This window comes from Thyridium curvatum (assembly GCF_004353045.1).
Source record: "Thyridium curvatum strain D216 chromosome Unknown NODE_57_length_291365_cov_88.079165, whole genome shotgun sequence".
NCBI classification, from domain to species: Eukaryota; Fungi; Ascomycota; class Sordariomycetes; order Thyridiales; family Thyridiaceae; genus Thyridium; species Thyridium curvatum.
The window spans coordinates 36,242-62,574 of record NW_022156812.1 but is presented as its reverse complement, the minus strand read 5'-3'; the positions used below and the strand labels follow the sequence as shown (position 1 = coordinate 62,574).

The window sequence follows — 26,333 nt, the reverse complement described above, 5'->3', positions numbered from 1 at the left end:
CCCTGCCACCCCCAATACGCGGCTGCTCCGCCCACTGAACCCGGTTTTGATGACACTAATGCCTAGCGTTCCGGGAAATGCGAGTGGCTGGGAAACCTGCCGCATCAACACCCTCACGCCAGTAGTTGTATAGGCCCGTTTGAGATGCCAAGAAATCTCCGCATAAAACAATCCTGCCTCTTTGGGAGGATTCGATTGAATGCCAAAGTTGGGGGACGGGGGAGATGCAAAATAAGCGCCTGGGTATTTGATAATAGAAAGCCGCCACCCATGCTACCCATAACTATTCGACCTTTGAAAACAGTACCCAGCTGTTGCGACTTGGATATCTAGGGCACCTGCCTCATGACGAACCCCCTAAGGCCTCGGATATCCCTGGCCTCGCTGCCCTTCCTCTCTTTCTTGTCGCCTTCGTCCTTCTTCTTGTCCTTCCGATCCTTACGGATCGTGTTCTGGACGCCGCCTGCCGATGCATTCACAATTAGTCTATTGTGGTCGACGGTGAATGACATGCTCTTGAACAACTCACCTCTACCATGGTACCTCTCATTCGTCGGGCTAACGCTTACGGCGCCGCCGGAGAGGTCGGCTGATCGGCTGGCTCCACCCGGAGGGCTCGCGGGGCGATGGATCGCCGTGGCTGCCGAACCACCAGATTCGTAACTTTCCAGCGGTGATAGTGCACTGGCCGACGACGGCTCAAAGGAATCCGGGTCAGACATGATCCTCTGAGTCCTGCTGGTCGTGGTCCTCAACGGGCTACCGACGATCGCGGAGACCTCTGCGTCGGCATCCGACGAGGCCGCCGCATCGTTTCTGGACCTCGAGGGCGCTGCGTTGCAGGTCATGTCGAGCAGCGAAGACTGCAAGACGGTGTACTTGCGCATCAGCAGGCTGTACTGCTTTTGCAGATCCGACTGCTTCGCTCGGCTGGCTGCCAGGGCACTCTCAAACATTTTTGCAGCCTCCTTGCCAGCACCGCTTGGCGCGCTGCCTCTCTCGAGCGCGTCTGCAAGCTTCTTGTTTAGCTCCTCGATCTGGCCTTCGTAGAGATTTCGCGTCCTGGTCAGTTCTGTCTCCCGGGCCTGAAGCTGCATCCTCAGCGCCTCGACTCCGCTTTCCATTTGAGCAGCCTCCCGCATTGCAACTTCGCGCGTGTTTGCCTTGCCTTGATTTTCCCTCTCCAAGGCGGCAAGTCGTTGAACTTCGGCGCGGAGTCTCTCCATCTCGCTGCTGTTGATTTCGATAGATTGCATGGTCTGCGCCGAGTTCAGCTGCTTGACTTCTGCATTGCTGACTAGTTTACGGAGCTTCTCGCATTCCTCTCTGGCCGCCTCGAGATCCCGCCTCAGCGATGCTCCCTCCGTATTCCACTTCTTCTGTTCGTCGCGAAGGTGCCTCAGCTTGTTCGAGAGATCAGATTCCCATTTCTTGGCCAGTGTCCGGCTTTTCTCTGATTCCTTCTTGGTCTGCAGCTCGGCTCTTTTTGACTCCTCTAGGCGATGTTTGAGATTGCGATTCGCCATGATGAGATTCTGGGTCTCCGCTTCGGTCGCTGCTTCTTTGACCTGCTTTCTTCGTAGCGTCCCGATATGAGCAATATGTTGCTGCTTCAGATACCGCTCAAAGTTGAGGTCGTTCTTGAGCAACAAGATCTCCCGACGTAGTTCAGCCACTTGGTCAGTGCCGTCCGTGGAAACATGACGGGAGGTCAGGGGCTGTCCAGGCCCAGACAGACGAACGGACGGTGTTTCCGGGATGTTCTCATGGTGGCTCAAAGACAGGGATGGGACACTATCGTTTGGCAGATGTTGTTGCAGTCCCGCAGACTTGATGGCCTTGTTAGAATTGATCATGTCCTGCAAATCTGTCTGCGAGGGTGATAACACCAAGTGAGGCGGGAGTGTTGGACTGTCTGCTGCCGACTCCTTCATGCGGCTTTCTGTGGGCTCGTGCACAGAAGGATGACTTGACACGGAACTCTGGCGTGCGATTGTGGACTGGGCTCTGCTGCTCGGTCCCGATCCCCCAGCGCCGGATCCGGCCTGCTGCGCATCGAAACCATGACTGGATTGCATCATGAGGGACCCGCTCAGCAAGGCATGGTCTGAGCCTTCTTTCTCGGCATCCTCGCTGGTCAGCGGGCTTGGGGAACGTCGCAAGGGGATCGAGCCTAGATGGCTCATCGCCCCCGACTCTAGAGGGAGGCAGAGAGCCATACACTCGGCAACTACATCCGCTGGCTCGCTCTTGATCCACCGGCTGAAGTCGGTCTTTTCCGAGTCGATCGTCATGCTATAGAAGTTGGGATGAAGTAAGTGCCATTGCCTATATCGCTCAGATCTGTGGCGGATCTCGGACGGCTGCACCTCAATGTCATCAACGCCTGATGCATTGGCATGCCTAAGATATCGCTGCGGTTTCCGGATGTATTCGATAAAGTTTAGTGGGTAGAGGCCGTACAGAATCGTAAAGTAGCCAAGGAGATACTGGATGTGATTACCGTCCGTATCTGGCGAGTATGTGCAGATCTCCCAGTCAGTGGCGCTGTCCGTGTTCTCCTGCTTCGAGGCTGTCTGCGTCTCATCCAGTGCGACAGCCCGCTCTCTATCCCAGAAGAGTAGCCTGGCATAGATGTTGAACAAGGCGGGCAGGTAAGGAACCAATGAGCTCGGCATGTTGGGTAACAGCATGATCAGTGCCGAGAGGGCGAGCGACACGACAGTAGTGGAGGTATCGGTCTGAAGACAACGTAGAAGGTCTTCGAAGAGTGGTGTCTTCTGGGCGACGTAGAGGTGGGCTGGCTGAGTCTGGACAAACTCGCACAGCAACACAAGCGTTCGGCTACGGAGTTCCTTCTTCCTAAACGCCCGGTCTAGCGCTAGGAAGAAACTCTGAATGAGTTGTCAGCCAGCTATTTCAATGATATATGACGAGCATGCGATAGACGTACCCGAGGCCTCTTCTTGCCACATCGAAGAGCTGCCTCGCGCCCAAAACGTTCATGGAAAGCAGCGTCAGGACTGTCATCCTGCGCAAGCCTAGCGAGAGCCACCCATTTCTCAAAGAGACGCTCCACGACAGGGTTTGGTGTTGTTGTGTGTTCCTCGGCTTCTTGATCATCGCCGTCGGCAATCAAAAGACTTTCAATGTTGGACAGCGCTTCCATGGCAAGTCTCTTTTCCTGCCCGAGATAGCCGAGTACGGGTTCGATCAATATGTCAAACCACTGGAGTATATGTGTCGAGGCGCGGATAGCCGGGCGTACTTGGCGCAGGATGGCAAGGAATGGTGCGAATCGCGGAGGATTGTCCAGCACATGTTTATTGAAGATGGACAATAGCTCCTCTTGGAGCTTCTCCGCTGAAGCCTGGTCATAGTTCTCATGCTTTTCGAGGTATCCTTCGATCGTATTGCTCAGATCATCGGGGAGAGGGAGCGATGGCGTGGTTATAAAGGCCGTAATTGCCTTGGTGAGGTCCTTGGTCGACCTGGGGTACCATTTTGATCAGCATTAGCTCGTAGGCTGTCTGGAGCGTGGCAGGGCACGGTGGGAATGAGGGTCAGGGTTATGGCACCCGAGGACATACGTATGAGAACTCATGTTGGCGTTCGTAGTTCAGGGAAGCCGAGCTAGCGTTGACGTTGAGCTCGAAGGGTCCAAGGTTTGGAGAGCTCCTCCGCCATGAGATCCGAAGTGGGCGGGTCGAAGCCGTGCGCCCGATGAAGGGCACAAGTCCGGTATTACCTGTCCTGGCAGCACCTCAGAATGGTAGCCAGAGAGGGACAGCGATGGTGGTGATGCAAGGCCAACACGAGGAGCTCCTGAAGCTCGAGACTCGGAGCTTGACAGCTGCATCCATCAAGTTCGTCATCTGCTTTTCTCCTCTCCTCCACTCGGTATCCTGCATACGCTAATACCCACTGGGCCCCTACTGCTAGAAGGTCCACGTACTTACCTAAGCGAACAGCTTCCCCCCTGGTCAGTTGGCCGGGTTGGCGTTTCCTGCCTGAAGCAACTGCACTAACCATGCAGAAAATGCCCTCATTGTCGCAACAGGCGGGGCATGTGACCACGGCTGGGACCCCGCAATACCCATAATTCCAGCGACCGAGTCACGCCAGTGAAGCACAGTTACGTGCTAAATTACCCATTCAGTGCAATTGAACGGGCCTATCGACACCTCTTCTGCTACCCCGCGATGGAGTCCCGGCATGGGCCTCGACTAGACTCAATGGTCCAATGCCTCTGGCCAATGAGGCCACCATCTGGCCACTGAGGAATGGCTGTTGTTATATGACTTAGGTACCTACGTGGGGTCTTGGGAGGATGGACAAGCTGATCTGCATGGCACACACACCTCCTCCCACCACCGAGACCATTACCACCTCCTAACTCCTCACTCGACGCAGCAACCCAGCTTATAAAGAGTGCGGGACGTCTTCCAACCCCTCCTTTGTCTCTTCTTCTCTCTTCTCTCCCCTCCAAGACAGCTCCGAACTTGCCATTGACTCACGAGAGTGCTAGATTTCAACGCACCTCTATTCCCAGTACAAGCCTTGCCTTAGATATCCTTTGATTCTCACGCCACCCTCACATTCTTCACATTTCATCCCGCACACATCAATCATGGCGCACAAGACTTCTGCCGTTGCCGACGAGCCCATTGAGGTGCTCTTCTGTCTGCAGGACAAGTTCAACCTGATGGACTTCAGCGGCGCTGCCGAGGTCTTCACCACCGCGCTCCATGAGATCAAGGATAAGTGTAGGTGAAATGACGAAAACGGCCCAAGATGCACTTGTAGTTCCGAGCTGACCGCTTGCCCCCCTCCGCGCCTACAGCCTCCAAGGCCTTTGAGATTTCCATCGCTTCCGAGGAACCCAAGGTCATGTCTGAGGAAGGCATTGTCGTTGGCGGCCAGCTGTCCTACAAAGAGGCCTATGAGAACCTCAAAGACTACGATACCATCGTCATCGTTGGCGGCAACTCGGAAACCGTTCTTAAGGAGAAGAAGGAGCCCCTCAACATCATCACTGCTTTTGCCGAACTCCAGAAGTCCGACCCCGGCCGCGAGAGGACCCTTCTGTCTATCTGCACCGGTTCCCTCTTCCTCGCCCAGCAGGGCATCCTGACTGGCCTTTCGGCCACCACCCACCCCGACTACCTCACCCGATTTGAGAACCTCTGCAGCCAGGCTGCCACACGCGAGCTCGCTGAGCGCACCGACGTGGACGAGGATGCCAGATATGTCGTCAACAATCTGCGCTTCGACCTTGGCGACGAGGATGAGAACCCATACGTCCGCCGCAAGTCGGATGCTCGCCGTCCTTCCAATGCTAGGTAAATAATAACACGGCACTCCATTTTTTTCGGCATGGGTTCGCAGCCGCTAACACGTCTGTGCATATAGGAAGGGAAGCATGTCTCTCAAGGGCTCTTCACGTCGCGAGTCCATCGCCCGCCGCGCCGCGATGCGCCTAGGAGGGCTTCGGGTCATCACGGCTGGGGGAGTGAGCGCTGGCGTGGATGCAGCTTTGTATCTCGTCAGCGCTCTCGTTTCGGAGGAGTCGGCCGAGGAGGTGGCCAGGCAGATGCAGTGGACCTGGGTTAAGGGCGTTGTGGTCGATGGTCTTGATGTTTAGACTCATAGACGGGATTTGCATAGATCGGGATACACTACATGGGCTAAAGGCTAGCTCCACGGATTTGTTTGCAGGCGAGACGGATGTTTCAGGGTTTGTATGAATTGGGATCGATCTTTGATGTTGTAAGGTTTTGGACTCGGTGGCAGCTCGCATCACCACTCTAGGATGAACAATGGAATCACATCCTCCAGGACCGCACTCTGACTATCAGACGGTGTGCAATTGAGTGCTTTGCGTCGTCGCATTATGGCCTGCTACATCACACGAGGTGGGCAGAGCTGGGCAGAGCTGGGCAGACGATATTGTGGGGTGCAGGGCTTCCCTTTGCATGCAATCCCTGAATCCACCAGCAGACGCTTGACACAATGCGTGTTAGCACCAATTGACAGCTCCGGGACCCATAAAATCTCCGGAGACTGGGCATTCTAATTTTCCAGTGCTATTTTCGAGACTCGAAGAACGCCGTCTGCCAATATCAAAGAGAGGCAAGCAGAAGCCAATCCGTTCTCGTCACACACACACATACTCTGCTCGGGATTGTCAATCTCGATAATCCTCGGCTGTGTATCAGAGTCATGGCTTCAGCAGTGGCAGAGGCGGCCGTCAGGGCTGGCCCGAGGTTTCGAGTCGGCAGCAGACAAGTCTTCCTGTGAGTGAAACGATGGCCTCATCCGCAGAGCGCGCCACTAGCAAGATGAGGGATGTTCTCTAACGGTGCATGTCGCTTGCTCGCAGTCCCAACCACGTCATCACGCTGGTCCAGCCCAAGCCCAACCAGCCGCCCACCTACGCCACCTTCCTCGTGCCGCTCAAGTTCAACAAGCTCGACCTCCGCGACTACCTGTACCACGCCTACGACGTCGAGGTGCTGTCGGTGCGCTCCTTCATCAACCAGCAGAAGCCGCGGCAGCCCTTTGAGGAGAACGGCGCCAAGTTTGGCAAGTGGTACCGCCCGCTGTCCAAGAAGATGATGACGGTCGAGCTGGCCAAGCCGTTCGTCTTCCCCAAGGCGCCCGAGGACCTGGAGCCCTGGGACCAGGAGATGTACGACCGCCTGCGCAAGGCGCAGCGGGGCCAGCTCGAGGCGCGGGAGCGCATCATGGCGGGCAAGTACCCCCTGCGCGAGGAGCTCGAGATCCAGCCGCAGCGCGTCGAGCTGGCCAGGCAGGCGGCCGACCTGCGCAAGGGCAAGACGCAGTGGAAGAACGACGTCGTGCTCGACGACAAGTGGGAGGAGCTGGAGAGGATACAGAAGACGAAGGAGAAGTCGTCATGAGAGCGAAAAAACGGGGGCCCCCCACGAGGTGTGTCGATGATGAGCGGAAAGTTTTTTGTAAATTATAGCATGTGCATGTACTGTCACGTCACGCATTGATAGACTGTATGATATTGGGGAAGACAACATGGAATGATACCAATGGCCAGCTCAACAAGTTGTCCATTCTCAACTAGTATCTCGGCAACGCTTTTGAGCTTCTGCTGATCTACTGTCACTCGTCTCTGTACTCCCGGGCTCATCATGATCCGGGTTGTGCCAATGCTGAGGCGCTTGGAACATCAACACCTGGTCGCCCCAACTCCACCAGCCGGCAGTGAGATTCCTAGCGAATACCTCCAAGGCAGTGTAGTCTGTGGGCAATGCACACTCGAGCAGCGACCGCAGACAAGGCTTCCTCGAGTGCGCATCGGGGACGGTGACGATGACCTTGCCTCCCGAGCTGAGCTTTGGTGCCGGAGAACCGACCCTCCGGGCCAGGAGCAGCCGCTCCCATGGTTTCCGCCACTGGGATTCGACGTCGAAGATGGGCTCTCCCGTCGTCGTCACTTTGAGCCAGGTCCACGTGTCTACGAGCTCCACGCCCCATTCGGCAAAGATGCCGTTCCGCGGCGACGTGAGCAGGTCAACATAGCTGTGGTTGTTTGTGACCCAGACCGCGACGAGGCCGTCTGGTCCCAGCTTGGAACGGACGGGGGTGTTTGCTAGGAGGTCCCTGGTCGAGGAAAGCCCGTCGGCAGTGGTGTACGTGCTGCCTCTCTGCTTGCGACGGGCTGAGCGGTTGGGCCAGGGCGGGTCCATGAGGATGAGGTCGAACAAGGGCGCTGTTTCGATAAGGTCCTGTCGTCGATCCCGGATTGTGCCTTCCAGGTAGTGGGAGTCTTTGGGCGTCATGATCCGAGGAGACTCTGGTGGTATCACTTGATCATTGCTGCACTTCGACTGCATAGACATAGACTTCCTCTTTTGCGAGGAGCCCTCGCCCGAGTCGGACGGCCTGGACTCATCATATGTACGAGGATGGCACCAGGGTCCAGAGTAGGTCTGCTGGATCTCCTCCAGAGCTGCATTCACTCTTGCGAGAGTCATCAACTCGGCCACCTGAGCTGCCGGGTCCGGGGCATGTTGGAAGCTTTGCTTCTTTGGCTCCGGAAGCTTGAATGGTTCCTCTGGAGGGGCCGTTGAGATGAGCCTCCGGAGTCGCGGCTCGCGGTCGCCGTGTAACTCGTTTGAAAGGACCTGCCCTTCTTCAAGAGACTTGGGCAGGTCTAGCAGAATCACTGATTTGTCCTCATTCTGGAATAGCACAGATGGCGTTCGACTCATCAGCCGCGAACTGTGCCTGTGAGGCTTCCAGTCCAACCAGTCTACCTAGTTCTGAAATGGCCCATGTAGCCAGGCTTATATCGCCAATTCAAAGCTCAAGCAGGGTAATAAGTGGGCGATGGGTGACCCAGGCTCGATGTGTGATAGGTAGTAGTGTGTGAAGTCGGAGGAATAGTCGAGGCTCGGTAAGCCTCGGTTAGGCGAGGTCGAAGAGCGGGAGCCGCGCCTTTTGCCGGGTCCAGCGCTGTGCTTTGGGGGCCAATGCCTCGCCTACCATTGGGCAAAATCCAGCGAGCCCTCCCCCGGCGGGCGGATGACGTTCGCTGTTCTGGTCGCATGCTCCCGCTCCGAGGAAAGTCATTCCTCACGCTTGCCCTGACAAAGCCCTTTTTTTCTGCCTCCGCGTTTTCCCACTCCAGACCCCAGATTCTGGAGTCCCTCGACGACTTTGCTTGTCGATCCGACACCTTTTCTTTCAAGAGTACAATCTGTCTTGTGGGCTCGCTCCTCGCGTCTCTCTCCGAACTCGGAATTTTTCTTCTTCTTCTTCTTTGAGCCGAGCAATAGCCGCGAAAACCCCCCACGGAAGCCTCCGCCCAACCGGCCCCGGTGACAAATCAAAGCCCCGGAATGGTAGTGTCGCTCAGCCGGCAGCCGTAACCACGATCGAGACGCGAGAGAAGGGCTCCGGTGGCCAGGTGATGCCATCGGCGCTCGCCGGCCATGCCGCAATGCCGGTGATCGCGCAGGAGCAGTCGCGCAGAGAGGCGGCGACGCTCGCCAAGAACAACGACGGCGGCCGCGAGAGAGCCGGCGCGCCTGCGGCTCCGGTCGCGGACGCCAGGTCGCGCGAGGCGGCGAGCAAGAAGATACTGGACAAGCAGAGCATAGACTACCTATGGCGGTCGGGTGTTGCGGGCGGCGCAGCTGGGTGCGCGGTAGGTTTACCCTCTGGTCTATCCAGCGCGACGTGGGCGCCGTATTGTCGATTCTGGACTCGGTGTACTAAACGGGACAAACGATGCAGGCCAAGACGATCGTCGCGCCCCTCGACAGGGTCAAGATTCTATTTCAGTCGAGCAACCCGCAGTTCGCCAAGTACTCTGGGTCGTGGGTCGGCGTGGCCAATGCGATGAAGGTCATCTATCGCCAGGACGGTACGGTCGGGCTTTTCCGCGGGCACTCGGCCACTCTCCTCAAGATCTTCCCCTACGCCGCAATCAAGTTCATCGCCTACGAGCAGATCCGATCTACGATCATCCCGAGGAAGGAGTACGAGACGCCCATCCGCCGCCTGCTGAGCGGCTCCCTCGCGGGCATCACCTCGGTCTTCTTTACATACCCGCTCGAAGTCATCAGGGTACGTCTCGCGTTCGAGACGAAGCGCGAGGGCCGCTCCTCCCTCATCTCCATCTGCAAGAGGATATACAGCGAGAAGTCGTACCGCCGGCCGGCAGGGGTTGCCGCGGGCGAGGCTGCAGCAGGCACCGCGGCGGTGCTGCACGCGCCGCAGTCCGGCATGATCAACTTCTACCGCGGCTTCACGCCGACCATGCTGGGCATGCTGCCCTACGCGGGCATGTCGTTCCTCACGCACGACACCTGCGGCGACATACTGCGGCACCCGGCCATCGCCAGGTGGACGACGCTGCCGCAGCCCCGGAACGCGCCCCCCGGCAAGCGGGTGCCCCTGCGGTCCTGGGCCGAGCTGCTCGCCGGCGGGGTGGCGGGCCTGGTGTCGCAGACGGCGTCGTACCCGCTCGAGGTCATCAGGCGGCGCATGCAGGTCGGGGGCGCCGTGGGCGACGGCCACCGGCTGCGGATCGGGGAGACGGCGCGGCTCATCCTGCAGGAGAGGGGCCCGCGGGGCTTCTTTGTCGGCCTGACGATCGGGTATGCCAAGATTATACCCATGTCGGCGGCGAGCTTCTATACCTACGAGCGTTTGAAGACCTTGTTTGGCATCTAGATGTGGAGAGAGTGTGTGTTGCAAAATGGCGGCGCCATTGCGTCTTTTTGTTTTGGGGGGGGCGGCTTTTGTCTATTTATGGCGGCGTTGTTTTGGGGGAGGCACTTTATTGCATTGGCTTGTTTTTATGGCATTTACACGGCATGCTTCTTGTTGTTTTTCCCACTGTCTCGTTGTGGTTGTTGACGAGAGCAGAAGTGAGTTGTTGTCCGTCCATAAAAGGGGCTGCGCAGGGCATATATCTGGAGAGTTTACACATTCCTCTGCTCATAGAAACATGAGGGTAAACACAATTCACCATAGAGTTGAGTAAGACCAAGGGTTGCATTGTGCCAGACACTCTTATGGTCAGGTCATATAATGAACGGTGATTCGATTTGATATATCGTTGGGAATAAAAGCAATAACAAAGGCAATCGAAGATTCAGGTTTAGCTCGCGACGTTCTTGGTAAGATGATGTACTCTGGAGCATCAGATCGCCAAAACTCCAAAATATGACACACAAGTGGGTGTCTGAATAGTTGACGGAAGTTCATCAGGAGCTACCTCGATCTTAACAACCGATATCCTTGTCACATCCTTGCCCTAGAACTCGGAAGGGTGCTATCCCACTACCTAAATCCGATGGGCTTGATGGATAGTCAAGTACTTCTGTTAGCAGTCCGTCAGCTAATCTGACCCTCGCTTGACACAATAAGCAACAGAGAGTAAAGCAGGGTGTCTGGGTTATGTCAATCATTCTGTACGTCGTCAGCCATGTTCATCCTTGCCTGAATCGGTTGGATCCTTAGCGTCGTGAGGCGCATCCATATACATATACGGTTTGGATGTAGGTATTTTGAAGTCGGGGACTACGTAATCAACCCGTTACTTTACATAGAAAGTCAGGAATGAAAATAGGGTTTGCGCCAGGCCAAAAGTCCCATCCATCTACACTTGTACAACGAGAAGTCTGTATGTCGTCCAGGGTCCCCAGTACCGTAGCTATTTTTCTGTTGGGTATTTATGCCCAAAGATAAATGCGCGTCAGAGTGCGAGAGGGTCCAGCGAGTCCTCGGGATGAAGTGCTTGTGCTTCCTTTGTGATGCGGACCGCGTAGCCACGTACAAGTAGGCTTTGATGAATAAGATAGCAATGTTATTCCTGCTTGCGGCGTAGGAAAAATTTCCATCATTAATTGGAGACTTTGCCATGGGGTCCAGATGATTTTCAGGGTTCTTCCAATTGCCTTGTCGTTCGTTGTCGGAGGGGCGCGAGTCCGGGCGTCTATTTTGGGAAATGTCCATCTAACTACGGAGTATGTGTGGATGCACAGCCGCCACACTCAGCTCCGTCATCCATGGGCTGGCATGGCACGCCGCCTCTTTCACCACCAACTCCTCCTCCTGCTGGAGCCCAGCTGGGTCCTCTGGCAGCGCCGCAGCTGGCGCGGATGACGCCGCGATAGGCGAATGACGACGGCGACAGTCATCCATGATGGAGGAGCATGAGGAGGAGCAGGAGGCCCAGCGGAGCACAGCAATTGGCGGCCCCCATCATCTGAGCTGTGCCTGCTCATGTGCCTGTCTCTCGACAAAGAGCGACGAGTAAGCGAGCGGACAGATTCAGTCCTGTATCGAGAATAGGATCGGCCACCATGGCCCCATCTCAAAATATCCCAGACTGTGTGGTTCGTCCTCGGGATCGCCAACCCAGCCCGGGCGGACAGAGTCCCGATTGTTTTTATGGTTATGCGTGATTCAGGCAAACACCACCAAAGTGGCTGACCGACTCAAGTCGAGACAAAGGGCATCGTCGTCACGTCAACCTCTGCTTCTAATTCTTATCCCCCACGCTGTTTCTGCTTTCCCTCCTCTTGGGAAGACGAAGACTTGGTCCCATCATTAGATTGATTGCTTTGTTCTTCAGCCCCTAGCTTCGCTGCTTCGTTTGTTGGTAGGCTATGGTACTACAGCACAGCCTTGCGAAACACCAGACTTGCCTCTCTCTCGTCTCCATCCTTTCCCCCCTCGACTTCCTCCTCACGTCACCGACACCTAGACCGACCGTTTCCCCATCGTCTGCTGCTTCTTGAACAATCATGAACTGGGTACGGCCGCCCAGCATGTCGAAACGATATGCCTTCACCACCACAACCCGGCTCCCAGCCAGCGTCGGCCGGGATGCCGTCCTCGACTACCTCCACAACCACGAAGAGTTCTTGGCCTGCAACCCGCTCGTCACGGAATGGCGCCGGATAGCACCGCCTGCCGGCGTGCATCCGGACGAGCAGAAATGTGCGTGGTTCTCGGTCACGGAGAAGAGCCACTCGGCTCTGCACGGCCGGACAGGCGACGACATCACTCAGGAGTGCTCCTTCTACAATCTTCCAGACGGCATACAAACACATGTTTGGGCGACTATGGGAGTGTATGTGGTTTTTTTTTCCCCTCCTTTTCTTTGTTGCACGCATGTATGTATGGACCTCTCTGCTGACGCTCGTCCCCCAGCGACATTCGCCAGAGATGGATCGTCGAGGGCGCTCTTCCCGGCGAGCCGGCGCACCAGCCGAGAAGCCGCGCCGAGGCCCCGTTGATCGGCCTCCACCTGCGAGAAGACGTGGAGATGCGCTGCAACGTCCTCATGGCGTCGTCGCTCAAGAAGAGCCTGAGGGGGTCGCACGCCGCCCACGTAAAGCGCCTCTGCGAGCAGGCGTGGCTGGCACCGGCCCGTCCTAGTAGGCCGAGGTCGACGACGGCGACGACGATGGCCTACTCCAAGACGCCCGCCCCGGGCCTGTACGCGCACGAGCTGCAGCCCAAGCTCGCCCACTTCCGGCCCCTGTCGCACTCGACCTCGGACCCGGAGACGTACACGACGAGAAATCCAAATCACAACCGTGGTTGGGGGGCGTCGCGGGATAGTTCGCCCGGCATGACTCGGGGCACGCGGGCACGACTGAGTCTGCCGCCGATAACGACTCAGTTTGGCCCGCCCTCCCCAGCTCCGCCGCCGGTACCAGTACCAGTAGAGACGACGGGCGGCCATGGCAACAGCAACAGCAACAGCAACAACGACAGCGACAGAGACAGCAGCTTGTACCCCCATCCCCTGCGGATCGTACGGCATGTCTCACCCGCCGCCCATCCGCCGCCCAGCCACCGACATAGCTCTGCGCCTGTGCGACCACCACCACCACCACCGCCGTCCACTCTGGGTGGTACTACCCTCGACACAAGTCGCGGTACAACAGCGACGGCTACAATGACAAATAACGGCCACTTGGCACCAGCCAGCCCGGAATCGGCCAGGCACGCCGCTCCGCCGGCTTCTTCTACCTCATCGCCTTGGCACCTGAGCTCGCGGGGTGCCGAAACAGCCAAGCTGGCCGCCGCCCGTCGTCCAGCTCCGAGCCCACGCAGCGCGGGACCGGGTGGGATGTCTACAGCCGTTCTTACGCGCCAACGAGCCCCCGCCTCTGATCAGCAGCAGCAACAACAGCAGCAGCAGCAGCTGCAGAAGCAACAGCAAAGCCAGCGGGCGACGGTGGCGACGACAGCGACGACGACGCAGCACCCGCTGTACCCCATGCTCAACCCCTATTCGGACGAGGGCCTCTCGCCCATCGTGCTCACCGAGGAGCAGAGGGCGGCGATCCTCCGCGGCATCAGCGACACGCTGTCGGCCGTCCGGGAGGCCGCCCATGCCGCCCGGCTGGAGGAGCCGGCGCGCCTGACGAGCGCCACGCTCAACGCGCCCTTTGCGCCCGAGTTCTATGAGAATTTCTGTCTGGTGTAGTGTAGACTGACTGACTGGGGGAGCACGGGTACATCTATGATGATGATGATGATGATGGTCGGTTTTTCAGTCTTTCCAAGGTGGAAACTGTACACCAGAGCATAGCAATACGGAGTCTTGTATTTTCACAGCGCGAGTTTGCTTTTTGTACAAGCGCGCAGGAGAAGAAGAGCCAGGGCGCAAAGCAACCTATACCCCCCCATACTCGTTCGTTTTTTTATCTTTTCTTTCGAGGCGGTTGACGGGCCTCTCTCCATGATGATACCAACATCGCTCGTTTGTACTATATATACCATTATATCAAATCTAGAATGGGACATCTCAAAAGGTTCGGACAGAGCGGGTTATGAATTTTTGTGTAAACATTAGCGTTTAAGATTGAGGAACATGATGCCCATGTTATCATACAAGAGCAGAAACATGCAAGAGAAACAATGGGAGGGAAAGAAAAAAAAAAAGGCAAGCCCGGTGGGAAACAGAGATGTGAGGTGAGTGAAAGCAGAGACCGCCCCCCCCCCCCCCTGAAATTATATGCCAACTTCAACTTCTCAATTTCGCATGCATCATGCCCATCGACCACTAGCCGCTGGGGGACACTGGGAAGACTATCGTGATAATCATGCTAATCGTGCTTTGCATCCCCCCCGTTTCCCCTTGAATTTCCCATCACTAAAGACAAAAATATCCCCCAACCACAGAAAACCCAAAAAGAATTCCTTCACATTTCTCAACCCGCCCGGAGACATTATCGAAACATCGTCAGGCGGGGATCAAACAAAAACATTTCCCTTGTCTGGCTCCTCTCCGGCGGGGCTCACTCTCCTTCCCAGGGCACCAGGCGCGTGCAACGATGAGAGGGTCAAGAAGTAAAAGAAGCTCGATATACCGGCCGGACGGTCTTCAGAGACGGCACGACCGGGCTCGGGCTCGAAAAGCAGAGGCAAAACCCGCCCCGGGGAAAAGACGAGAGAAGAGCCCTTGAAGAGAGGAGGTAAAGACGGCTCAACTCGGGAAGAGAAGAGGGCCGCTTTTTACAGAGCAAGAGCGCCGAGGGCGGCGGCGCCAAGGGCGACGGCAGCGCCGGCGATGCCCTGGGCCTTGGGGGCGCCGGCAACGACGAAGGTGGGCTGGGGGGGGACGCAGCCGGCGGTGCCGCACGAGCCGGTCGGGGCGACCGGGGTGACGGGCACGACGGGGACGGGGGTGACGGTGATGCAGCCGCCGGGAGGGCAGACGGGCACGACGCAGCCGCCCTGGGGGCAGACGGGCTTGACGGGCACGGGCACGGGCTGGAGAAGAGACGTCAGCGCTGTTTGTTTGTTGAGAGCAGGGCCGGGCAGATGATGATCAGGCAAAGACAAGACTTACAGTGACGATGGTGCAGGGGCAGTTGGTGACGGTCAGCACCTGGGGCGCGGTGACGGTGTAGCAGACCTCGTTGAAGGTCAGGACCGTGGGCTGCGGGCAGTAGGTGGTGAAGCTCGAGACGACGGTGGTGACGTGGACGGTGCCGTTGATGGTCTGGGGCGAGTTGGCGGTGGTGCTCTGGGCGGCGGCCGAGGCGGCGAGGGCGAGGATGGAGGCCTTGAACTGCATTTTGGCTGATTTGGTTGTTGTTGGGGAGTCGAAAAAAGACTTTGGCGGGAGAAGAAAGTGGCTTGGTAAGGAGTGACTGAGGGCGAGTTTTCGGTTTATAGCGAGTGACTGTTGCGGAACGCAAGACTTACTTTGATACGAGGATGAGAGAAAGAAAAGAAGAAGGCAGGTCGAGAGGGACGGGACGGAGAGAGGCTGTACTTATGTGTCGGCGGGATCACACTCTTGCTCTGCTCTTGGCTCGGGCGTGGTCCAGGAACGCCAGCATTCCTGGCCACCCAGCCTCGGGGGGCGGCGGACTTGGGTGGGTGTTCGTGACATTGATTGGCACGGAACCAAAACAAAAAAGAAGCAACCCTCGATGAGCGCGCCGAGCCAGACATGCGGTGCCCACGCTTGCCAGGAGTCCTTCTCCGCCGCCCCCCCCCTCCCAGCTTCATCCCAGCCCGGATAGCCTCACCTGCTCCGGCCAGAGCCAGAGGATTACCTACTTAGGTAGGAGAGGGGAGACAGGGACCCGTTCGATAGCTCCTCTCGCTATGCCGGCCTGAGTATGCTTAACCGGTCACGAAGGTGCGCAAGAATTCAGCAATCAAACTCGGTGGGTCGGCCAATGGGGGGGGGGAAAGGAAACTGGCATTCCGGTGCTGGTGATCAAAACAACAAAGAGTAGGAGCTCTTCTTTTCCTTCCTCTCTCAGTGGTGTTTGGCCGGAAAGAGAGAGAGAGAGGAGAGAAGGGTGCCCGCTGCCCGGGCCTGGAATGCCAGCAATGCGTGTGCGGCGCCTCCGCCATGGCGCGCGCAACCCGCAGCATTCCAGCCCGACCGTGTAAGTGGATTCGCCCGCCCGCCCTTCGGACCACCGCCGCCGAACCAGCAGCCTCGACCGAAAACACGAACGACCCGAGATCAAAAGATTTTGCCCTCTCCCATCAGCTCGCTAGCCCCGTTTTTTTGGGGGGGGGCCCTGGGTTCGTTCAAAGAAACGCAAATCAAAATAGTTCCTGATTTTTGTCGGGGAAAATGTTTGGGAGAAATGTAGCGTTGGGCCCCCCGGAGAGCCGATGCAAAAGCTTGACACATCAGGCCCGGCGGCCGGATGACACTAGGTAGGTAGTTACCTATGACAGCTCGAGCTTTCTTTCTTTTCCCCCAATTCGCTGCCCGCGCATTGGTCCATATCGTGATCGCATCGTCGCAGCCCTGATCGATTACATGCCAGACCACACAAGAGAGGCACGACCGAGTGAGCAAGGTCGGTACCTAGTCTGACACCACTTTTTGCCTGCCCGGATGCTTCAGTCCCACCCCTCCTGCTAGCCTCGCTGAGGCACCTCCGAAGCAAGAGAAGGATAAGTATGATATGCCAAGCAAGTTTCGGGATCCAGGCACAGGACCGGGAACGAGACATTCTCCAGTATAGAGGAAATTTAAGCATCGTCAATAGGTAGTAGCCGGCCGCCTCCCTAGCTAGCCCTTGAGACATGACCGACTACCCATGTCATGAACGACCCGTAGATCAGGACGATCCATCTAGGTAGTAGGTAGGCACTCCGTAAACCATACGATCAGATCTCCATTCCCCTTTGTCAGGAAATAGTTCTGCGTCTGCTCGACTTTGTACTAGCGCCAGGTACAGTATTGTAGAGAGGAGACAATAGATAGGATATGTCGGTCCAGTTTTGTGAGAAGCCCTCGCGAGACGCGGCGCAGTGGGACTCCTGACGCATTCTCCCTTCCTGGCATCTCGGGGTTTGAAGCCGCCATGTCATGGTCTCATGGCGCCTTTCAGGGACCATACCGATCATTCGAACCAACCTCGTATCGCCAAATTCAACTACAGCTTGCTGGTATGCCCGGATATCAGTGTTTACTCCGCAATGCTGATTTATCGAATCAATTCTGGCACTTTTTCCCAATTCGAGTCCAAATACCGGATCGTTAGAAGAATCAATCTCAAGAGAGCCGGCTGGCCGACTTTGCCCAAGTATTCTGGACCGAGCCCCCAAGTCCAATCCGGATATCAACTTTTCAGCCTCGGGCCTCTCTCGGCTCGCGGGTGCGTGCACCTAGCTCGCGTGCCACAAGAAGCCAACTCATCGTCGGTGGCGCCGGGGGCCGTCATGTCATGCATCTGCCCTGCCAGTCAGTCTGACTCGCTCAAGCACAAGCTCAAGCTCAAGCTCAAGCTCAAGCTCAAGCTCAAGCTCAAGCTCAAATCAAGTCTGACATTGCTAGCTATGTTTCAAGATTCACTGACAGGCAGCAAGGACTGTTAGAATTTGACAAGAAGAATCAGCCTTTCTACAAAGCTGTTTCATCATTTATTTATTGCTTCTTCTACTCGACAGCCGCCACCGTCTCTCACGCCCCTCTTCCGGCAAACTCTTCCTCCCTTCTCTTCTCGTGTACTGTGTATATCCCCGGCCGCCCGCTCCAGATTTTGATAATGCTAGCAGAGAACAAAGAAAAACAAAAACAAGACATGGCTCGTGGCCAAACCCCAATGCAACACACCGGGGAGGCGGTATGGGGATCCGCCACGCCTAGCCCAACGCCGATATGTGTGTGTGTGTGTGTGTGATGGGCCTTCTATGGGTCAACTCTCTCTGCAAACGCCCTTCTCTACCCGCCAAAATAGAGAAGTGTCCAGAACAGTACACCCCGGCCCTGCAATTATATAGATCATTACCCTCCAAAAGCCGTTGATGCAGTAAAGAAGAAAGCTCGGAGTGAAGATGCTCAAAGGTATCTCATACAGCCGCAGAAACGACAAGGCCAACCCCCATCCCAAGGGTTCCCAACTGCCTTTTCCATGTCTATGCAATTTGGAAACGACAGACACCCGTGCTGAAACGATGCACACAAAAGAGGGAAAGGGATAAAAGGAAAAAAAGAGGATCTAATCCGGGCACGCAGGTTTGGCGAGGCGAATCAGCGAGTGACTGGCATGTTTGGTGGCCAGAAATTGCGCTTCATTCCGTCCTCGACCAGGTGGATCAGATCCACTCCGCAGGTCACGCACGACGACACCAACAGCAATCGCCGCGCATTAGGCATCTCACTTGCGGTTAGATCTGCTCTGGCTGCGCTCCGGTAGGCGTGTCTGACTGCCCGACATGGAGTCAAAGTCGTAGTTCTTGAGCGTCTGCTCATACTTGGGGCTCTTAAGGAATTTGGGCACCGAATCCTATAATAACGCCTTAGAACCAGGACTATGGCGGGACATGGCATATATAGCCGGGGGGGGGGCTTTGGAACTTACGCTCGCCATCAGCTTGAAGACAGCATTCTGCGCATCCTCAAAGAGGGCCGTCACCTCGTGCAGGGTATCGATCATGGCCACGTCTTGGCCGACAGCCTTGGTCATCCGCGTAGCAAGGTTGTTCCGGAGCTGATGGTCGATATTGAGCTCGCAAGGCGATCCGGGGGCCAAGAAGGCATTGTATATGCCATATGCCTGCGCCATAATCTCCTTGACACCGTCCATCGAGGTTGCAGTCGCGTTCTTCTGTGCTGCTCGGATAGCTACACGGCAGCTCCTCACAAAGTCGTCAACCTCCAAGTAGAACGACAGGTTCTCCTCGCAGTGGGTGTCTCGGAGGTTCTCGCGGAAGAGCAGGCGAAGCGCGGCGTCATTCAGGATCTTGTCCAGCCGCTGAGTGTTGGAATCCCGAGCAATGCCGGGCCGGGAAGCCTGGACGCCCTCGCTCTCCGACGTGCGACCCCTCGTAGATGTTCCATTGATCAGCTCCTTGCCCTTGGCCGAGATCTGGTAAATGGCATTCTTGGTGGGCTGGAAAAGGGTGCTTCCAGGGTACGTCGCCATGTAGGTGCGGTCTTGCGCGACGGCTTCCATCAGCTCATATTCGACAAAGAGCGAGGCCATCTCGACCGTCTCCCTCCTGTCAACCGTCGTGCAGCAGTCCATGAGCCAGTCGGTGGTGGCCTTGCCCGTGAAAGTGTCCTTGTACGTCTTGCCTCCGACCTTGCGCTCGCTTGCCATCTTGACGCCGGTCAAGCCGTCCCGGTAGTCGTTGAGCGACTCCGAGTCCGCCGAGCTGACGCTCGACTTGACGTTGAGGCCGTTGACGCCGATGAATCTCCTGAAGATGACCTCGATCGAGGATCGATCGCTAACAAGCTTGTCCGTCTGGCTATCCCGCTCCAGGATCACAAGTTGACATATCGCCGGGCCGATGAGCTCCGCGACTTGCTTCTGCTGAATGCCGTTTCTTGAGCAGAAGCGGTCCAGGATGCAGATTCCCTTGGGAGTAATCTGCCAGACCGATCCCTTCATCGTATAGACCTGCTGATATTTGCCATCTGCAGACTCGATAAACCGGGCCTCCAGGAACCGCTGACAGATGGAGCGGGCCATGTCCTTCGCCATGGAAAAGGTGGTCGTGGTGGTCGTCGTCACGATTCGCGACGGGTCTTTCGGATCCGGCATGCGATTGGACTGTGAAAACTTCAAAGATCCGAGGTTGTTGATGGCATCTTCGGAGAGGAATGTGTGCTCGACCTTTGTCAAGCGCACACGATGCGCGGACAAGGGCAGCAGACTGACAATCAGTGTGGAGAAGAGGTCTTTGAAATCCTGCCAGGATCTGTGAGCACGTCAACTTGCTAATGGGTAGGGCGGGGGAGCGCTGTCTGGTTGGGACATTGAACCAATCGCACTCAGATCTCACCTTAGTGAAAGGCCTATCGTCATCCGTCATGCGGAGCAACCTCGACGAGGTTTGGTGCATCTTGTTGTCTAGGCGCGGGAGCAGGACCGGAGGTGGTCGGTTGGGGTCCGTATCTGTGTACGGTTGTGAGGGAGGAGTGCGGGAAGATGGAAACTGCGGACTGATGGGAGTGGTGGAGTTGGACGACAGATTCGAAAACGAATTCTGGGTGCTCAAAGAGTTTGGGCCGATTGAAAGACGGCTCAGCGACTGGCGAGGTCGAATTCTGGGATCTGAGGTGCCGGTGAAGGCGCTCTGAGTCTTGTCCAAGGCCGCTGCTGCAAATGCGAAAATGCCACCGGGCTTCTGAGTCTTGCTCAGCGAGCTGGTGGAGGGGGTGGGGTGGTGGTGATGTTGATCCCTCAGATTGGCCGAGGCTTGGGTGGTGCTGCGGTCCTGGGGAAGCTCTGCGACAGAAACAGATCGTCGAGATGTATGAGCGCCGTCCTGCGTGGAGTAGGTGGTGTTTGCGTTGGACAGTGGTGGTGCGTGAATGGGCGTCGAACGGGTAGACTGTGAGACTGCGGCCATCTAACGCAGAGAAGGGGGGGGTCAGTGATGATTAAAAGGAAAGGTGAGACAAAAGGCGGGACGAAAGGACGTCTGCGAGACGACGCAGGTATATGTGCGCATGTATGCGATGGAGTAAGTGTAGGGGTTCGCAGGCGGCAGGATGGGAATAAAAAGAAGTCAAGGCCGCTCGACCTCCACTTCCGGACGACTAGGAACTGCCTAGTAAGTCGCAAAGCATGAGTAGGTACGTACAGGCTACAGACAGACAGACGGTCATGTAAATTAATGGGAGAGGGGAACGCAAAAATGACAAGGTCAGGAGAGCCGAGAAGAAGGAGAGTCAGGTACAGGGCCAGAGGCCGTGGGGAGTGACTCTGCATGAGTGAGTGAGTGAACGAGCGAGTGGCAGATGTGGGTGGTGGTGGAGGGGCGGCGGCCACGAGCCAGGGCGTCACCATTGCAGGGAACCGTCGTTCTCTGGGCGGTGGGTGGGTGCTCGGCGATGAGCTAAGGAGCGGGACCACCGCAGCTTGCAAGGGTTGTGCGTGCAGATGTACCGGTACAAGCCCGCCGAAACCTGACGGCCTCGCTGCGTTCCCTGGTACTCAAGCCCAATTCCCGAGATGGAGCCACGAGAGAAAAGTGGAGATGGTCATCCGCCGTTAAACACAAAAAAAGAAAGCCTCCCTTTTTCTTTGCTTTTTTCTTCCCATTCTTCGCTCCTCCCATGCTCCATGCTCGGTGTGCTTGGTGTTATGTCCGGGGCACACGCCGCTCGTGGGCAAGAAATCCGACAAGAGATTTGTCAAGACTGTCCTGGCCACCAAAGCACGCGAGCTCCGTCTCACATAAAGAGGCGCCCTGGGCAGTACTATCCGTAGGGCTCAGCGGTGTTCCCACAGGGCAATAGGAACTTGATGAAGGTACCATGTTCCCTACGCGTAGTGCTGACGCTCGCTCTCCCAACGCTCCAAGGGTCTTGAAGTTGAAACACGGCAGAGGATCACCGTCAGGCATCTTGCTTTTTGTCCCACAAAATGAGGTTGCCTTGTCACCCCACAGCAGAAGCGTCTTGTTGGAAGCACTTGCTCAACGGGCAAATGCTATCTGAGACAGATGACTTGCCTATGAGTAGATTATTGCCTGAGGACTTGTTCACTAGAATCATCATGCGATTCGTGTCCGATGCATTGACACTTGCCCAAACGGCCAAGATTGTCCCTATCGTTGTGAATCAAGCAGCGTAGAGGGAAGAGGAGAAGGACAATCGACAGTGACGGGCTTCAGTTCGTGAAAATGTATGTTTGCAGACAACCTAGCTGCCCTCTAGGTAGGTACTACGTGCGTAGGGCACTGGCTGGCTCGGAGAAGAGGAGTGGAGGCTCCGTGAGAAAGCACCTTGCCAAGAGCGGAAACAAGCGGTCACACCGGAGAATCGTGACGGCCCGTGGATAACAAAATACTATCTAACAAGATAATGAAAGGTAAAAAGCAACAAGGGAACTACCTAGTGCTAGGCGCCAAGTACCGGGAATCGCCAATATCGGGGAGTTGTGCTCGTGTGCGGATTTGCAGGCACAATTAGAAGGTGAGGTAAACAGGCAAATATGTCACCCAGAGACTGGCTGTAACAGAAGACATGATCCGCAGTGCATTGCGATTGCAATGGCTGGGCCAGTCCATTCTCAGACAGCCAGGTGATGACGGCGTGCCTCTCTGTCCTGCTACAGCTGCAGGTGTTGTCCTGTGTATGGTCCCCTCTGCCCTGCCTTGCCGAAGGAGGATTTCCTCTAATCAGGAGAAGGCGGGGTGGGATGAAAAAAAGTGCATGACTGCATGGGCTGCATGGAGTGCGTGTGGTCTGCATGGCCTTGCCTGGCTAGCATGGAACTTGTGGAAGCAGAAAGTTTCACCGCATGGCCAACCAAGATCTGCGCGTGGCTTTCAGGGATGCTGGCCTCAAGGCCAAACCCTTCTCGGCCTGGGACCCCTGCAGCCACGCTCGCTAGGGCGTGTTTACCCTGCAGCATGATCCCTGCTCGAGTGACTCCCACGAGGCGCGGCTTGTCAGAGGTCCCTGTCAGATTCCGACCCCTCACCCACACCCACACCTGACGCAGCCATCAAGCACCACCACCCACGCCAACTCAGTCTCTCGTGTTCGCTTCACTTGGCGGTGGACTACCTCCATAGGTTGGTACCTTGCCTAGCCACCCAAACTGCACAGGGCCAACTAGCCCAGCAGTCGAAAGCAGGAGTAGGTATGTGTATACCTGTCATGCGAATGCCGTGGGGGTACAGTGGCACTACTCTGAGCAGGTAGATGATAATGAGGAAATGTTAGGCTCCTTGTCCCTGCTTGTGCCAAACATCCATCCAGCACTTCATGTCCCTATCCCTTGGCGAGACTCCCTTGAGGTTGTTGTGCATCGCTGAGGAGGAGAAGAAGCACCCAGTTGAAAAGGCTAGTGAGGTGCATAAACGCCACAACCAGGTGCCACTGGGCCTGAGCCAAAGGCAAGGAATAAAAGCTTGGGAATAAGAGATAAAAAAAAATTCAGAAAAAGCAATAGCAAGATAACAGAAGGGAGCACATTGCGGAGAAAGCATGGCGAACCGACGCCTTGGATAGAGCTCACGAGAAGCGGATCAAGAGAAGCCCTGCACGTACCGTGAACTCAAAGGCACATGCCTGGCAAGACGCTTCGCATCGATTGATCGAACTGATTGATTGATTGACTGCCGGAATGAGGCGGCGGTCCTGGTCTGGAGCTGGCCTATGGAACGACACAACTCGCAGCTCGTTCGCGGCTCGTAGTCGGGGATCCCTAGTGCTCACAATCGCTCGTTGGGGGCTGGTCCTGGTGCGACTCCCGTGACAGCAGATGGGTTCAGAGGCCGGTCTGGTCCCGACACTCCAACTAGGTATGGAGTATTGGTGAGAGAGAGGGCGCTTGGATCGAGGGTTGGTCGGTGGGTTGCAACTTTTTCGTGACGGAGGGGCGCTTGGTTCAGAAATATTGCTTGTTGGCATATGTATCCGGGCTGTTCCTTCCTTTGGTGCGGTTGGGATTCCGATCATCGACCGAAGCAAGATCGTACTTTCTTTTTGTCTTTCGCTTTCTTCTTTCCTTCAGATGGCTTGTGAGGAACAGTTTCGAAGGCACTGGATGTCCAGATCATTCATTTGACAAACCGAGCGCGCCCTCGGAATCAGAACATCCTGGGGTTATGTACTTGTATGTGTGTACGGAGGTATTCTCCAACATTCTTAGCGACCCTCCTGGACTTGATCCCCTGCTCACCCCCTCTCCGGGCCTCCAGTATCCCCTCTAGGCGAGGCCTCTCCACCTCGCCTATCCTTTTTGGCCTTGGGCGAGCTGTCATGGACAGCCCATTAGTGGTTGTTTGTGCTCGTCGGCGCTGTTGGGCAGCGAGCACAACATCCATAGGTGCTTTAGTTAGATGCCAATGCATGTGATGAAGCCTGATTAACGATGCGCGCGCCCGTACGGCCGATGAAGACATCACGGTACTACAGCACCTCTTCTCATTAGAGTTCACGGATCGTTTGCAAGAGTGTTGTCATCAGTCGTGATCGGCATTGGCAAATAGAACTCTACGACGTAATTGGAAAGGGCGGTCGACTAAGAGAAGTGATCGGCGGGCTCAGGCAATCCAGTCAAGCTCATACCCAGCTGAGTGCATGCTTTACCGCTCAAGTGAGTTGACGGACTGCTAACAGAAGTACTTGACTATCTATCAAGCCCATCGGATTTAGGTAGTGGGATAGCTCTTCCGAGTTCTTAGGGCAAGGATGTGACAGGGATATTGATTGTTAAGATTGAGGTAGCTCCTGATGAACTTCCCGTCAACCATTCAGACACCCACTTGCCGCTCTACTGTGCTTGTACTTGGCTCGTGCCGGTCTACAATTGCAGCTGTGAGGGAAGCAACGCAGGCAGGCAGGCAGTACTGTCATGAGGCAGTATTTGTAGTATCGCCTAGAGGTCAGGACTTGTAGACAGGAGGTTTGGTCGGCGCCGAACACTACTTCGCACCTGTCCCGGGAATGATATGGAAATTGAAGCGCCCCCTTTTGGCCCCAGTCGCCTCTCTCCCTCTCTAGGAACAACCTGAGTAACTAGACCGGCCTGTCACATTTCTTTTTTTCCCTTTTCCCATGGGTCGGCCTAAGCAGCACAGCATGTTATCCACGTGGGACCTGGCGTCCCGATTTTTTCAGAGGGTTTCCCCAGCGCATCCCAGCAAAACACATGCAGAGATTTGTTGCAAGAGAACGGCGGTGGGCCGGTCCGAAACATGGCGAATGCGGTGCAAGTCATCTGACAGCGAATCGGAGGCTCCATGGCTCCATTCTGGTTTAGGTAGTCAAACAGCAGAATTGATTCACCGAACTAGGCCAGGCATGCCCCTTTCGCATAGGAAAGGATCGGCAGCCACTGCGAGAGGGGAAGATACCTAGCTAACGTTACCTGTACCTTGCTGACCAGGCGGACCTATTGGCTCTGGGCTGGGAGAAGAGTTCCTCGGCTCGTCAGAGCGACGACGCGGAAAAGCACCGGTGCAGCCAAAGAGGCGCGCCAAGACGAATCTACTTCGTACCTAGCAGCAGAGGCCGTTCTGCACGTCGACCAAAGAGGATAAGAGGAGAACCCGGTCACCGAGTTTTCAGCACACTACGTAGGATCAGAACATACAAGTAGGTACCTACTCCGTAGATTGCCCTACACTGGAAACTCCTGTTCATTTGGCCCCAACATACTCATGGCTGTATGTATGCGACAGTGGCTAATCGGCAAAAAACAACCTGCAAAGTTGATGGAGTGAAGTCAAGGGCAGCATGAGCAGGCAGTCGACCCAATGGAGTCCGCTGCCCCTGTGGCCCTTATTTTTGTGCAAGATCAATTTCCGCTTGGAAATATCCGATCGTGATGCAGTGGGTCTGCTGAACCTCACCCTCGTTCATAGGCGGGTTGGACCTACTTGTACGGAGAACGTAGGAAGGGTGTGGGTAGGGGAAGAGGGAGGCTGGCTGGCTGTGTAGTTAGTGGTTGGCCAGAGAGCAAAGTACGGAGAACGGAGTACTTGTAGAGAGACCTTGGGCGAAGGCTTCAGAGGCCGTCGCAAGAGTCGCGGATAAATTGCAATCTCAGTCGTTCGGGGGGAAAGAAAGCGTGGCTAAGTGGGGATTGCCACGTGGTGGGCCAAAGCCACATTACTTGTACTTTTTTTGGCCCGAGCCCTGGAAGCTTGGCTGAAGAGTTGAGTTGTACTTGTAGGGAGATTGGAAGATGAGCCCTTCACTAGGTACCTACGGAGTAAGTTATTGTGCAAGTAGTCAGGCAGTCAGTCGGCACTCGCAAGGACTGCCCAGAAGGGATATCCTCAAGCGCGCGACAAAACACACAAGCTCGTTGTAGAACATTCTGCCGTGACTACTTGTACCTAGCCTCTTCGTCTAGAGGGAGCCG

General features: G+C 56.1%; 8 protein-coding genes across 8 annotated transcripts; 4 read left to right on the top strand and 4 right to left on the bottom strand.

Moving 5' to 3' along the window:
- Positions 1–329: 329 nt before the first annotated feature.
- On the bottom strand, positions 330–3,604 carry E0L32_008526 (uncharacterized protein; the record flags this gene model as incomplete). The annotated part of the gene is made up of 3 exons (XM_031143390.1): positions 330–2,894; positions 2,954–3,491; positions 3,591–3,604. 3 exons carry the CDS (start codon positions 3,602–3,604, stop codon positions 330–332), a joined length of 3,117 nt encoding a protein of 1,038 aa, XP_030992187.1.
- A 1,026-nt stretch (positions 3,605–4,630) lies between these two features.
- On the top strand, positions 4,631–5,644 carry E0L32_008525 (uncharacterized protein; the record flags this gene model as incomplete). Its single annotated transcript, XM_031143389.1, has 3 exons — positions 4,631–4,766; positions 4,844–5,342; positions 5,413–5,644. The coding sequence occupies 3 exons, from the start codon at positions 4,631–4,633 to the stop codon at positions 5,642–5,644; spliced, it is 867 nt and encodes a 288-aa protein (XP_030992186.1).
- A 578-nt stretch (positions 5,645–6,222) lies between these two features.
- On the top strand, positions 6,223–6,923 carry E0L32_008524 (uncharacterized protein; the record flags this gene model as incomplete). The annotated part of the gene is made up of 2 exons (XM_031143388.1): positions 6,223–6,296; positions 6,383–6,923. 2 exons carry the CDS (start codon positions 6,223–6,225, stop codon positions 6,921–6,923), a joined length of 615 nt encoding a protein of 204 aa, XP_030992185.1.
- A 168-nt stretch (positions 6,924–7,091) lies between these two features.
- Positions 7,092–8,249, bottom strand: E0L32_008523 (uncharacterized protein; the record flags this gene model as incomplete). Its single annotated transcript, XM_031143387.1, has 1 exon — positions 7,092–8,249. The coding sequence occupies one exon, from the start codon at positions 8,247–8,249 to the stop codon at positions 7,092–7,094; it is 1,158 nt and encodes a 385-aa protein (XP_030992184.1).
- A 731-nt stretch (positions 8,250–8,980) lies between these two features.
- E0L32_008522 (uncharacterized protein) lies at positions 8,981–10,218 on the top strand (the record flags this gene model as incomplete). The annotated part of the gene is made up of 2 exons (XM_031143386.1): positions 8,981–9,187; positions 9,277–10,218. 2 exons carry the CDS (start codon positions 8,981–8,983, stop codon positions 10,216–10,218), a joined length of 1,149 nt encoding a protein of 382 aa, XP_030992183.1.
- Positions 10,219–12,323: 2,105 nt separating this feature from the next.
- On the top strand, positions 12,324–13,996 carry E0L32_008521 (uncharacterized protein; the record flags this gene model as incomplete). The annotated part of the gene is made up of 2 exons (XM_031143385.1): positions 12,324–12,628; positions 12,709–13,996. The coding sequence occupies 2 exons, from the start codon at positions 12,324–12,326 to the stop codon at positions 13,994–13,996; spliced, it is 1,593 nt and encodes a 530-aa protein (XP_030992182.1).
- Positions 13,997–15,027: 1,031 nt separating this feature from the next.
- E0L32_008520 (uncharacterized protein) lies at positions 15,028–15,592 on the bottom strand (the record flags this gene model as incomplete). The annotated part of the gene is made up of 2 exons (XM_031143384.1): positions 15,028–15,285; positions 15,365–15,592. The coding sequence occupies 2 exons, from the start codon at positions 15,590–15,592 to the stop codon at positions 15,028–15,030; spliced, it is 486 nt and encodes a 161-aa protein (XP_030992181.1).
- A 3,061-nt stretch (positions 15,593–18,653) lies between these two features.
- Positions 18,654–20,856, bottom strand: E0L32_008519 (uncharacterized protein; the record flags this gene model as incomplete). The annotated part of the gene is made up of 3 exons (XM_031143383.1): positions 18,654–18,782; positions 18,858–20,192; positions 20,287–20,856. 3 exons carry the CDS (start codon positions 20,854–20,856, stop codon positions 18,654–18,656), a joined length of 2,034 nt encoding a protein of 677 aa, XP_030992180.1.
- Between the last annotated feature and the right edge of the window lie 5,477 nt (positions 20,857–26,333).